The sequence below is a fragment of the Schistocerca cancellata genome, chromosome 11 (assembly GCF_023864275.1).
Source record: "Schistocerca cancellata isolate TAMUIC-IGC-003103 chromosome 11, iqSchCanc2.1, whole genome shotgun sequence".
Taxonomy (NCBI): domain Eukaryota; kingdom Metazoa; phylum Arthropoda; class Insecta; order Orthoptera; family Acrididae; genus Schistocerca; species Schistocerca cancellata.
In genome coordinates, this window is record NC_064636.1 from 55,211,067 (window position 1) to 55,224,229 (window position 13,163).

Sequence of the window (13,163 nt, forward strand, 5' to 3'; positions counted from 1 at the left end):
TTTTGGATGTAATTTAGTTGTTACAGTTTGCCCCTATGACCATTAGTACTATTTGCATGCCAAAATAACTATCGACAGCTAAAGCAGAGAGGATGAAAATGCTAAGTGGCAATAGAAAGAAAAGCATATCCTAGAGATAGTAATTTATTAATAACAAACATAAATTTAAATGCTAGGAAGTCTTTTATCAAGATATTTGTGTGGTCTAACCTGGCATGGAATGGAAAGGTTCATAATAAACAATTTAGGCAAGAAAAAAATAGAAAATTTTTACACAGTAAACTTCATCAGTGCTAACATTTGGTTTAAGAATCATGAAAGGAAATTCTAAACTTAAAAGGTATGTGAAGACACCAGATTTCACATACTGACATAATGGTAAGTCAAAGGAGCAGACTATGAACTGGAAATAATTTCCAGGACCAGATGTGCAGTTTGAGCTCATGAACTGCAAATTAATAATGGAGCAACTTCAGAAAATTAGGAAGTTAATGAGGTCAGACCTAAATAAGCTGAAACAACCAAAGTTTGTTGTAGGTTTCATAAAGGTTATTACGAAATCATTGCCTGAAATAGGAGAAAGGAATGAAACAGAACACGGATGAGTAGCTTTGAAAAAGGGAATAGTAAAGTCACCTGAGGATCAAATAGACAAAAAGACATAGTTCAGTAGAACTCTGTGGTTAGAAAAAAAGATAATGGAATTGAAGAAAGAAGGAAACACAAAAGATATAGGAAATGAAAGTGGTTACAGGAAACTTCTAAAAAATTAGACTGATGGTGTGTCCAAAACAGCAAAGCACAAATGGCTACAGGAGAAATTCCCTGTCTCATCTTTAAATAGGAAAGACTAAGAAGCGTTTCACCGAGCTGTTGGAACACCAAACCCAATTGAAGTATATAAACAGTCATTTTCATGGGAACATCAACGTGATTACTCTGCTATTCACAATAAAATGCCTCGCAGTGGGTTCAATGAACCACCTTCATGCTGTCTCTCTACCGTTCCACTCTCGAACGGCACGCGGGAAAAACGAGCAATTAAATTTTTCCGTTCGAGCCCTGATTTCTCTTATTTTATCATGACGATAATTCCTCCCTATGTAGGTGGGTGCCAACAGAATTAGCAGCTCTATTTGTTCATTATATTTTTAGATAGAGGATTGATGGATATTCGATTTGTCAGTTGTAATATCTCACTTGACAGAAAACAGACGGAATTTGTTCTGTAATGGCGTTAGTTTATAAAGATTGTGGCACATCTTAGTTCTGAGGAAAAGCAATACACAGTTTGTACTGTGAGAATGCAGGTGTCGTATGCTATGCTCGCTGGAGTGACGCTGTCACATACTGGTAGGACAGACAAAGTGCATTTCTCAGCATGTACATCAGCAGTTAGAGGTCTACAGCTTGCTCAAGATGCCAAGATTTAGTCGGGGCAGTAGTACAAATGGCAATCTAAAGAAGTGCATGAAACGCTAGTTTTCTGTTGTAACTTGCAGGCTTGTTGAAACTTCCTGACAGATTAAAACTGTGTGCCGAACCGAGACTCGAACTCGGGACCTTTGCCTTTCGCAGGCAAGAGCTCTACCAACTGAGTTACCCAAGCACGACTCACACCCCATCCTCACAGCTTCACTTCTGCCAGTACCTCGTCTCCTACCTTCTGAAATTTTTCAGAAGCTCTCCTGCGAACCTTGCAGAAACAGCACTCTTGAAAGAAAGGGTATTGCGGAGACATGGCTTAGCCACAGCCTGGGGGATGTTTCCAGAATGAGATTTTCACTCTGCAGCGGAGTGTGCGCTGATATGAAACTTCCTGGCAGATTAAAACTGTGTGCCGGGCCGAGACTCGAACTCGGGACCTTTGCCTTTCACGGGCAAGTGTTCTACCAACTGAGCTACCCAAGCACGACTCACGCCCCATCCTCACAGCTTCACTTCTGCCAGTACCTCGTCTCCTACCTTCCGAAATTTTTCAGAAGCTCTTCTGCGAACCTTGCAGAACTAGCACTCCTGAAAGAAAAGGTATTGCGGAGACATGGCAGAGCCACAGTCTGGGGGATGTTTCCAGAATGAGTCAATACCCTTTCTTTCAGGAGTGCTAGTTCTGCAAGGTTTGCAGGAGGGCTTCTGTAAAGTTTGGAAGGTAGGAGACGAGGTACTGGCAGAAGTGAAGCTGTGAGGATAGGGTGTGAGTCGTGCTTGGGTAGCTCATGTGGTAGACCACTTGCCCGAGTTCGAGTCTCGGGCCAGCACACAGTTTTAATCTGCCAGGAAGTTTCATATCAGCGCACACTCCGCTACAGAGTGAAAATTTCATTACGCCAAGATTTAGTCGGGGCAGTAGTACAAATGGCAATCTTTAAATAGGAAAGACTAAGAAGCGTTTCACCGAGCTGTTGGAACACCAAACCCAATTGGAGTATATAAACAGTCATTTTCATGGGAACATCAACGTGATTACTCTGCTATTCACAATAAAATGCCTCGCAGTGGGTTCAATGAACCACCTTCATGTTGTCTCTCTACCGTTCCACTCTCGAACGGCACGCGGGAAAAACGAGCAATTAAATTTTTCCGTTCGAGCCCTGATTTCTCTTATTTTATCATGACGATAATTCCTCCCTATGTAGGTGGGTGCCAACAGAATTAGCAGCTCTATTTGTTCATTATATTTTTAGATAGAGGATTGATGGATATTCGATTTGTCAGTTGTAATATCTCACTTGACAGAATAACAGACGGAATTTGTTCTGTAATGGCGTTAGTTTATAAAGATTGTGGCACATCTTAGTTCTGAGGAAAAGCAATACACAGTTTGTACTGTGAGAATGCAGGTGTCGTATGCTATGCTCGCTGGAGTGACGCTGTCACATACTGGTAGGACAGACAAAGTGCATTTCTCAGCATGTACATCAGCAGTTAGAGGTCTACAGCTTGTTCAAGATGCCAAGATTTAGTCGGGGCAGTAGTACAAATGGCAATCTAAAGAAGTGCATGAAACGCTAGTTTTCTGTTGTAACTTGCAGGCTTGTTGAAACTTCCTGACAGATTAAAACTGTGTGCCGAACCGAGACTCGAACTCGGGACCTTTGCCTTTCGCAGGTAAGAGCTCTACCAACTGAGTTACCCAAGCACGACTCACACCCCATCCTCACAGCTTCACTTCTGCCAGTACCTCGTCTCCTACCTTCTGAAATTTTTCAGAAGCTCTCCTGCGAACCTTGCAGAAACAGCACTCTTGAAAGAAAGGGTATTGCGGAGACATGGCTTAGCCACAGCCTGGGGGATGTTTCCAGAATGAGATTTTCACTCTGCAGCGGAGTGTGCGCTGATATGAAACTTCCTGGCAGATTAAAACTGTGTGCCGGGCCGAGACTCGAACTCGGGACCTTTGCCTTTCACGGGCAAGTGTTCTACCAACTGAGCTACCCAAGCACGACTCACGCCCCATCCTCACAGCTTCACTTCTGCCAGTACCTCGTCTCCTACCTTCCGAAATTTTTCAGAAGCTCTTCTGCGAACCTTGCAGAACTAGCACTCCTGAAAGAAAAGGTATTGCGGAGACATGGCAGAGCCACAGTCTGGGGGATGTTTCCAGAATGAGTCAATACCCTTTCTTTCAGGAGTGCTAGTTCTGCAAGGTTTGCAGGAGGGCTTCTGTAAAGTTTGGAAGGTAGGAGACGAGGTACTGGCAGAAGTGAAGCTGTGAGGATAGGGTGTGAGTCGTGCTTGGGTAGCTCATGTGGTAGACCACTTGCCCGAGTTCGAGTCTCGGGCCAGCACACAGTTTTAATCTGCCAGGAAGTTTCATATCAGCGCACACTCCGCTACAGAGTGAAAATTTCATTACGCCAAGATTTAGTCGGGGCAGTAGTACAAATGGCAATCTTTAAATAGGAAAGACTAAGAAGCGTTTCACCGAGCTGTTGGAACACCAAACCCAATTGGAGTATATAAACAGTCATTTTCATGGGAACATCAACGTGATTACTCTGCTATTCACAATAAAATGCCTCGCAGTGGGTTCAATGAACCACCTTCATGTTGTCTCTCTACCGTTCCACTCTCGAACGGCACGCGGGAAAAACGAGCAATTAAATTTTTCCGTTCGAGCCCTGATTTCTCTTATTTTATCATGACGATAATTCCTCCCTATGTAGGTGGGTGCCAACAGAATTAGCAGCTCTATTTGTTCATTATATTTTTAGATAGAGGATTGATGGATATTCGATTTGTCAGTTGTAATATCTCACTTGACAGAATAACAGACGGAATTTGTTCTGTAATGGCGTTAGTTTATAAAGATTGTGGCACATCTTAGTTCTGAGGAAAAGCAATACACAGTTTGTACTGTGAGAATGCAGGTGTCGTATGCTATGCTCGCTGGAGTGACGCTGTCACATACTGGTAGGACAGACAAAGTGCATTTCTCAGCATGTACATCAGCAGTTAGAGGTCTACAGCTTGCTCAAGATGCCAAGATTTAGTCGGGGCAGTAGTACAAATGGCAATCTAAAGAAGTGCATGAAACGCTAGTTTTCTGTTGTAACTTGCAGGCTTGTTGAAACTTCCTGACAGATTAAAACTGTGTGCCGAACCGAGACTCGAACTCGGGACCTTTGCCTTTCGCAGGCAAGAGCTCTACCAACTGAGTTACCCAAGCACGACTCACACCCCATCCTCACAGCTTCACTTCTGCCAGTACCTCGTCTCCTACCTTCCGAAATTTTTCAGAAGCTCTCCTGCGAACCTTGCAGAAACAGCACTCTTGAAAGAAAGGGTATTGCGGAGACATGGCTTAGCCACAGCCTGGGGGATGTTTCCAGAATGAGATTTTCACTCTGCAGCGGAGTGTGCGCTGATATGAAACTTCCTGGCAGATTAAAACTGTGTGCCGGGCCGAGACTCGAACTCGGGACCTTTGCCTTTCACGGGCACGTGTTCTACCAACTGAGCTACCCAAGCACGACTCACGCCCCATCCTCACAGCTTCACTTCTGCCAGTACCTCGTCTCCTACCTTCCGAAATTTTTCAGAAGCTCTTCTGCGAACCTTGCAGAACTAGCACTCCTGAAAGAAAAGGTATTGCGGAGACATGGCAGAGCCACAGTCTGGGGGATGTTTCCAGAATGAGTCAATACCCTTTCTTTCAGGAGTGCTAGTTCTGCAAGGTTTGCAGGAGGGCTTCTGTAAAGTTTGGAAGGTAGGAGACGAGGTACTGGCAGAAGTGAAGCTGTGAGGATAGGGTGTGAGTCGTGCTTGGGTAGCTCATGTGGTAGACCACTTGCCCGAGTTCGAGTCTCGGGCCAGCACACAGTTTTAATCTGCCAGGAAGTTTCATATCAGCGCACACTCCGCTACAGAGTGAAAATTTCATTACGCCAAGATTTAGTCGGGGCAGTAGTACAAATGGCAATCTTTAAATAGGAAAGACTAAGAAGCGTTTCACCGAGCTGTTGGAACACCAAACCCAATTGGAGTATATAAACAGTCATTTTCATGGGAACATCAACGTGATTACTCTGCTATTCACAATAAAATGCCTCGCAGTGGGTTCAATGAACCACCTTCATGCTGTCTCTCTACCGTTCCACTCTCGAACGGCACGCGGGAAAAACGAGCAATTAAATTTTTCCGTTCGAGCCCTGATTTCTCTTATTTTATCATGACGATAATTCCTCCCTATGTAGGTGGGTGCCAACAGAATTAGCAGCTCTATTTGTTCATTATATTTTTAGATAGAGGATTGATGGATATTCGATTTGTCAGTTGTAATATCTCACTTGACAGAATAACAGACGGAATTTGTTCTGTAATGGCGTTAGTTTATAAAGATTGTGGCACATCTTAGTTCTGAGGAAAAGCAATACACAGTTTGTACTGTGAGAATGCAGGTGTCGTATGCTATGCTCGCTGGAGTGACGCTGTCACATACTGGTAGGACAGACAAAGTGCATTTCTCAGCATGTACATCAGCAGTTAGAGGTCTACAGCTTGCTCAAGATGCCAAGATTTAGTCGGGGCAGTAGTACAAATGGCAATCTAAAGAAGTGCATGAAACGCTAGTTTTCTGTTGTAACTTGCAGGCTTGTTGAAACTTCCTGACAGATTAAAACTGTGTGCCGAACCGAGACTCGAACTCGGGACCTTTGCCTTTCGCAGGCAAGAGCTCTACCAACTGAGTTACCCAAGCACGACTCACACCCCATCCTCACAGCTTCACTTCTGCCAGTACCTCGTCTCCTACCTTCCGAAATTTTTCAGAAGCTCTCCTGCGAACCTTGCAGAAACAGCACTCTTGAAAGAAAGGGTATTGCGGAGACATGGCTTAGCCACAGCCTGGGGGATGTTTCCAGAATGAGATTTTCACTCTGCAGCGGAGTGTGCGCTGATATGAAACTTCCTGGCAGATTAAAACTGTGTGCCGGGCCGAGACTCGAACTCGGGACCTTTGCCTTTCACGGGCAAGTGTTCTACCAACTGAGCTACCCAAGCACGACTCACGCCCCATCCTCACAGCTTCACTTCTGCCAGTACCTCGTCTCCTACCTTCCGAAATTTTTCAGAAGCTCTTCTGCGAACCTTGCAGAACTAGCACTCCTGAAAGAAAAGGTATTGCGGAGACATGGCAGAGCCACAGTCTGGGGGATGTTTCCAGAATGAGTCAATACCCTTTCTTTCAGGAGTGCTAGTTCTGCAAGGTTTGCAGGAGGGCTTCTGTAAAGTTTGGAAGGTAGGAGACGAGGTACTGGCAGAAGTGAAGCTGTGAGGATAGGGTGTGAGTCGTGCTTGGGTAGCTCATGTGGTAGACCACTTGCCCGAGTTCGAGTCTCGGGCCAGCACACAGTTTTAATCTGCCAGGAAGTTTCATATCAGCGCACACTCCGCTACAGAGTGAAAATTTCATTACGCCAAGATTTAGTCGGGGCAGTAGTACAAATGGCAATCTTTAAATAGGAAAGACTAAGAAGCGTTTCACCGAGCTGTTGGAACACCAAACCCAATTGGAGTATATAAACAGTCATTTTCATGGGAACATCAACGTGATTACTCTGCTATTCACAATAAAATGCCTCGCAGTGGGTTCAATGAACCACCTTCATGCTGTCTCTCTACCGTTCCACTCTCGAACGGCACGCGGGAAAAACGAGCAATTAAATTTTTCCGTTCGAGCCCTGATTTCTCTTATTTTATCATGACGATAATTCCTCCCTATGTAGGTGGGTGCCAACAGAATTAGCAGCTCTATTTGTTCATTATATTTTTAGATAGAGGATTGATGGATATTCGATTTGTCAGTTGTAATATCTCACTTGACAGAATAACAGACGGAATTTGTTCTGTAATGGCGTTAGTTTATAAAGATTGTGGCACATCTTAGTTCTGAGGAAAAGCAATACACAGTTTGTACTGTGAGAATGCAGGTGTCGTATGCTATGCTCGCTGGAGTGACGCTGTCACATACTGGTAGGACAGACAAAGTGCATTTCTCAGCATGTACATCAGCAGTTAGAGGTCTACAGCTTGCTCAAGATGCCAAGATTTAGTCGGGGCAGTAGTACAAATGGCAATCTAAAGAAGTGCATGAAACGCTAGTTTTCTGTTGTAACTTGCAGGCTTGTTGAAACTTCCTGACAGATTAAAACTGTGTGCCGAACCGAGACTCGAACTCGGGACCTTTGCCTTTCGCAGGCAAGAGCTCTACCAACTGAGTTACCCAAGCACGACTCACACCCCATCCTCACAGCTTCACTTCTGCCAGTACCTCGTCTCCTACCTTCCGAAATTTTTCAGAAGCTCTCCTGCGAACCTTGCAGAAACAGCACTCTTGAAAGAAAGGGTATTGCGGAGACATGGCTTAGCCACAGCCTGGGGGATGTTTCCAGAATGAGATTTTCACTCTGCAGCGGAGTGTGCGCTGATATGAAACTTCCTGGCAGATTAAAACTGTGTGCCGGGCCGAGACTCGAACTCGGGACCTTTGCCTTTCACGGGCAAGTGTTCTACCAACTGAGCTACCCAAGCACGACTCACGCCCCATCCTCACAGCTTCACTTCTGCCAGTACCTCGTCTCCTACCTTCCGAAATTTTTCAGAAGCTCTTCTGCGAACCTTGCAGAACTAGCACTCCTGAAAGAAAAGGTATTGCGGAGACATGGCAGAGCCACAGTCTGGGGGATGTTTCCAGAATGAGTCAATACCCTTTCTTTCAGGAGTGCTAGTTCTGCAAGGTTTGCAGGAGGGCTTCTGTAAAGTTTGGAAGGTAGGAGACGAGGTACTGGCAGAAGTGAAGCTGTGAGGATAGGGTGTGAGTCGTGCTTGGGTAGCTCATGTGGTAGACCACTTGCCCGAGTTCGAGTCTCGGGCCAGCACACAGTTTTAATCTGCCAGGAAGTTTCATATCAGCGCACACTCCGCTACAGAGTGAAAATTTCATTACGCCAAGATTTAGTCGGGGCAGTAGTACAAATGGCAATCTTTAAATAGGAAAGACTAAGAAGCGTTTCACCGAGCTGTTGGAACACCAAACCCAATTGGAGTATATAAACAGTCATTTTCATGGGAACATCAACGTGATTACTCTGCTATTCACAATAAAATGCCTCGCAGTGGGTTCAATGAACCACCTTCATGTTGTCTCTCTACCGTTCCACTCTCGAACGGCACGCGGGAAAAACGAGCAATTAAATTTTTCCGTTCGAGCCCTGATTTCTCTTATTTTATCATGACGATAATTCCTCCCTATGTAGGTGGGTGCCAACAGAATTAGCAGCTCTATTTGTTCATTATATTTTTAGATAGAGGATTGATGGATATTCGATTTGTCAGTTGTAATATCTCACTTGACAGAATAACAGACGGAATTTGTTCTGTAATGGCGTTAGTTTATAAAGATTGTGGCACATCTTAGTTCTGAGGAAAAGCAATACACAGTTTGTACTGTGAGAATGCAGGTGTCGTATGCTATGCTCGCTGGAGTGACGCTGTCACATACTGGTAGGACAGACAAAGTGCATTTCTCAGCATGTACATCAGCAGTTAGAGGTCTACAGCTTGCTCAAGATGCCAAGATTTAGTCGGGGCAGTAGTACAAATGGCAATCTAAAGAAGTGCATGAAACGCTAGTTTTCTGTTGTAACTTGCAGGCTTGTTGAAACTTCCTGACAGATTAAAACTGTGTGCCGAACCGAGACTCGAACTCGGGACCTTTGCCTTTCGCAGGCAAGAGCTCTACCAACTGAGTTACCCAAGCACGACTCACACCCCATCCTCACAGCTTCACTTCTGCCAGTACCTCGTCTCCTACCTTCCGAAATTTTTCAGAAGCTCTCCTGCGAACCTTGCAGAAACAGCACTCTTGAAAGAAAGGGTATTGCGGAGACATGGCTTAGCCACAGCCTGGGGGATGTTTCCAGAATGAGATTTTCACTCTGCAGCGGAGTGTGCGCTGATATGAAACTTCCTGGCAGATTAAAACTGTGTGCCGGGCCGAGACTCGAACTCGGGACCTTTGCCTTTCACGGGCAAGTGTTCTACCAACTGAGCTACCCAAGCACGACTCACGCCCCATCCTCGCAGCTTCACTTCTGCCAGTACCTCGTCTCCTACCTTCCGAAATTTTTCAGAAGCTCTTCTGCGAACCTTGCAGAACTAGCACTCCTGAAAGAAAAGGTATTGCGGAGACATGGCAGAGCCACAGTCTGGGGGATGTTTCCAGAATGAGTCAATACCCTTTCTTTCAGGAGTGCTAGTTCTGCAAGGTTTGCAGGAGGGCTTCTGTAAAGTTTGGAAGGTAGGAGACGAGGTACTGGCAGAAGTGAAGCTGTGAGGATAGGGTGTGACTCGTGCTTGGGTAGCTCATGTGGTAGAGCACTTGACCGAGTTCGAGTCTCGGGCCAGCACACAGTTTTAATCTGCCAGGAAGTTTCATATCAGCGCACACTTCGCTACAGAGTGAAAATTTCATTACGCCAAGATTTAGTCGGGGCAGTAGTACAAATGGCAATCTAGAGATGTGCATGAAATGCTAATTTTCTGTTGTAACTTGCAAGTTTGTTGTTGCCCTCAGGCACATAAAAGTAATAAGAACCTCAGTAAATTGCATGTGTGTGTGTGTGTGTGTGTGTGTGTGTGTGTGTGTGTGTGTGTGTGTGTTAAATAATTTCTTTGTAAATAGTAGGAACTAGTCTTCTTCTGTGATAGTTTTCTTAATTAGAAGAGCAAATTTGGAGAAAGATGTGAGAACTTCTCGGTTTTTTGCAGGAGCCTTACAGCAGAGGAGAAGGGCAGGGAGCTGATCGATGCGGCTAAGAATGGGAGAGTCGGCAAGCTGCGGGCGCTGCTTGTGGCGGGTGCAGATGTGGGAGCGAGGGACACATTCAAGAGGGACACTGCCCTCCACTGGGCTGCTCGGAGGGGATGTGTGCAGGCTGTGAGATGTCTGCTGCGCAGTGGGGCTGAGGTGGACGCCAGAAACAACTGGCAGAGCACGCCCCTGCTATTGGCTGCACAGTACGGCCATACAGAGGTGGTGTCTCGGCTGGTGGAGGCAGGGGCCGACAAGGGGGCCTGCGATGCAGATGGGGACACACCGCTATACGTCGCCAGAGCGTCGGGCCACCAGGAGATTGTAGAGATGCTAACGTGAAACTACCAGCACAACAAACTTACCAGTAAAATTAATAAAGCCTTCTTACCATCCGAAATGATATTATCACTTCACTTCTAATTTTAAAAAATCATAGAAGAACCAGTAAGCGTTCAATGTCCAGCTGTAACGCTGCAGTTAATGGAAATATTATCATGTATTGTACCAGGTAATATGAAAATTCACTCTCACTTGACAGGGTGCTACAACAATCTATTTTCTCATTTTCATCCTATCCACACTCACTTCATTTCCCTGAGCCCAGCATCACTTCATCAGAGCGTCTTTAGGGGCTGCCATGCAGCATCTCTGGTCGGACAGGGTCGCCACTGACCAACACCACCTAGACTACAGGCCTGCGCACACACTTGTGACGTCACATACTGATGGCTGGGTCTGTATTGGAACGCTCCTGTTAAGCACTCTGCAGCTGTACGAACATTATGAGTTTTAGAGCTGAGACCGCATAGGAATTTTTGTGCTTTCCTCTTCTACATGTTCTTGTAATGGTAGTATGGAAATTTATATCACTGTGTAAAGTAACTGAACAAAACTGCCCTATGTTATTTAAAGATGTAAAATTATTTTGACGATTTGCCTTAAATACGCGTATCTAGCCTTGAATACAAACTGTAATTTTAAATTCTGTCTTTTACCTCAGGTGCTACGTTTTCTTGCCGTAAAAAATCGGCAATATGCAACAACAAGCAGATGTTTTCGGTTTTAAATGAAGCAGCTGGAGCTCCTACAGAATTTAAGAATTTGTTTCCCTGGTTATTTTCGTAAATTTCCCTCTCCAAATGGTTCACATGGCTCTGAGCACTATGGGACTCAATTGCTGTGGTCATCAGACCCCTAGAACTTAGAACTACTTAAACCTAACTAACCTAAGGACATCACACACACCCGTGCCCGAGGCAGGATTCGAACCTGCGACCGTAGCAGCAGCGCGGCTCCGGACTGGAGCGCCTAGAACCGCACGGCCACCGCGGCCGGCATTTCCTCTCCACTTCAAAATTTGCTGACCTCACACGAAACTCAAATCATTCGACCAAATGGAGCACCTACTGACATAATGTTTAATGAATCAAAAAACCCTAAAATATATTTTGCGGGCTGGAGTGGCCGAGCGGTTCTAGGCAGTTCAGTCTGGAACCGCGCGTCCACTATGGTCGCAGGTTCGAATCCTGCCTTGTGCATGGATGTGTGTGATGTTCTTAGGTTAGTTAGGTTTAAGTAGTTCTAAGTTCTAGGGGACTGATGACCTCAGAAGTTAAATCTCGTAGTGCTCACAGCCAAAAATATTTTATTTCCCTGCTTCTCCAGAACTTTAGAACCTTAAACATGAAAAGATTGTTTCTCCTATATCCTTGACTGAAATTCGTGTCACAGAGTGCTGTTAATTTAATCACACAATGCACTTACCTCGAAATTCTGCTTTATATACTGCTTAATCTGTTGAACGCTGAATTCATTAAAACAATTTTCTAAGATAGTTTACTCAAATTGAAATTATTTCTGAATAGCTGTATATGTAAAACTGAACAAAATCGTTCTGTAGCTCTTCCAAATAAAAGTACTGGAAAATCAATAATCTGGTAGGAATGATAAGGAGTACTAAACATTTTCTAGCCACAGTAATTAATATGACTATTCTGTGTGACAATAGTTGCAAATATGAGACATTCCACAGCAATGGTCCAGAATTAAGAAACAAACTATACTGGTACATGATACATAACTGCTTTTAAAAACAATTGACAAATGTGGTGTAATGGAAACAAATAACGCGCTATAAAATTTTTGTCATTTACTTACTCTTGAATGATGCGTAGACACAAATTCCTGTCTGTGAATAGCTGCAGTCTAGCGATTTCTCAACTTCACACATTTGGGAAATCGAAACGTGCACTTTCAGGCCTTTTTGGGATTTATAATTTCCCTGGCAAAAGAGAACGCAACACTTGTATCCCGTACTTCGAAGAAATGTAGGTGAATACTGTATGAAATCTATATCAGTTTCACATGGCACACACTTTCAACACAACATTACACGCCAACAGGACTGCTGACTGAAGATAAGGTGGCCAACAGTTTGTGACGTCACGTGGCAATATGGTCGCTGTGTGTAGGCCTTGTATCTAGAAGGCTTTGCACTGACAGTGCCCTCACTGTCCCAGCTGGCAACATGGCGAACTATGACTCACAGCGACTGAGAAACTGATATAGCAATTTTCTTCAACTTTTTTAGTCCTGTCTTTGATAATTTTTACTTATGGACATAAACATAACATATGAACATAAAACAAAAAAACTCTTCCCCACACCATCTGGACACACACACACACACACACACACACACACACACACACACACACACACACAGCACAAAAAATTGGATCACACCAAAACACACACACACACACACACACACACACACACACACACACACACACAAATGCATACACGAACAGATCACAGATACTTCAATAATTACACTCGAAAATTG

At 44.5% G+C, this 13,163-nt stretch overlaps 1 protein-coding gene across 1 annotated transcript in view; it reads left to right on the plus strand.

Annotated features, from left to right (window-relative positions):
* The window catches only part of LOC126108535 (uncharacterized), a 32,415-nt gene extending 21,703 nt beyond the window's left edge, over positions 1-10,712 (plus strand). The window contains exon 3 of the mRNA XM_049913820.1: positions 10,270-10,712. Coding sequence (XP_049769777.1) covers positions 10,270-10,654 — 385 coding nt within the window. The 3' untranslated portion in view covers positions 10,655-10,712. The remainder of the gene's footprint in view (positions 1-10,269) is intronic.
* The last annotated feature ends 2,451 nt before the right edge of the window (positions 10,713-13,163 follow it).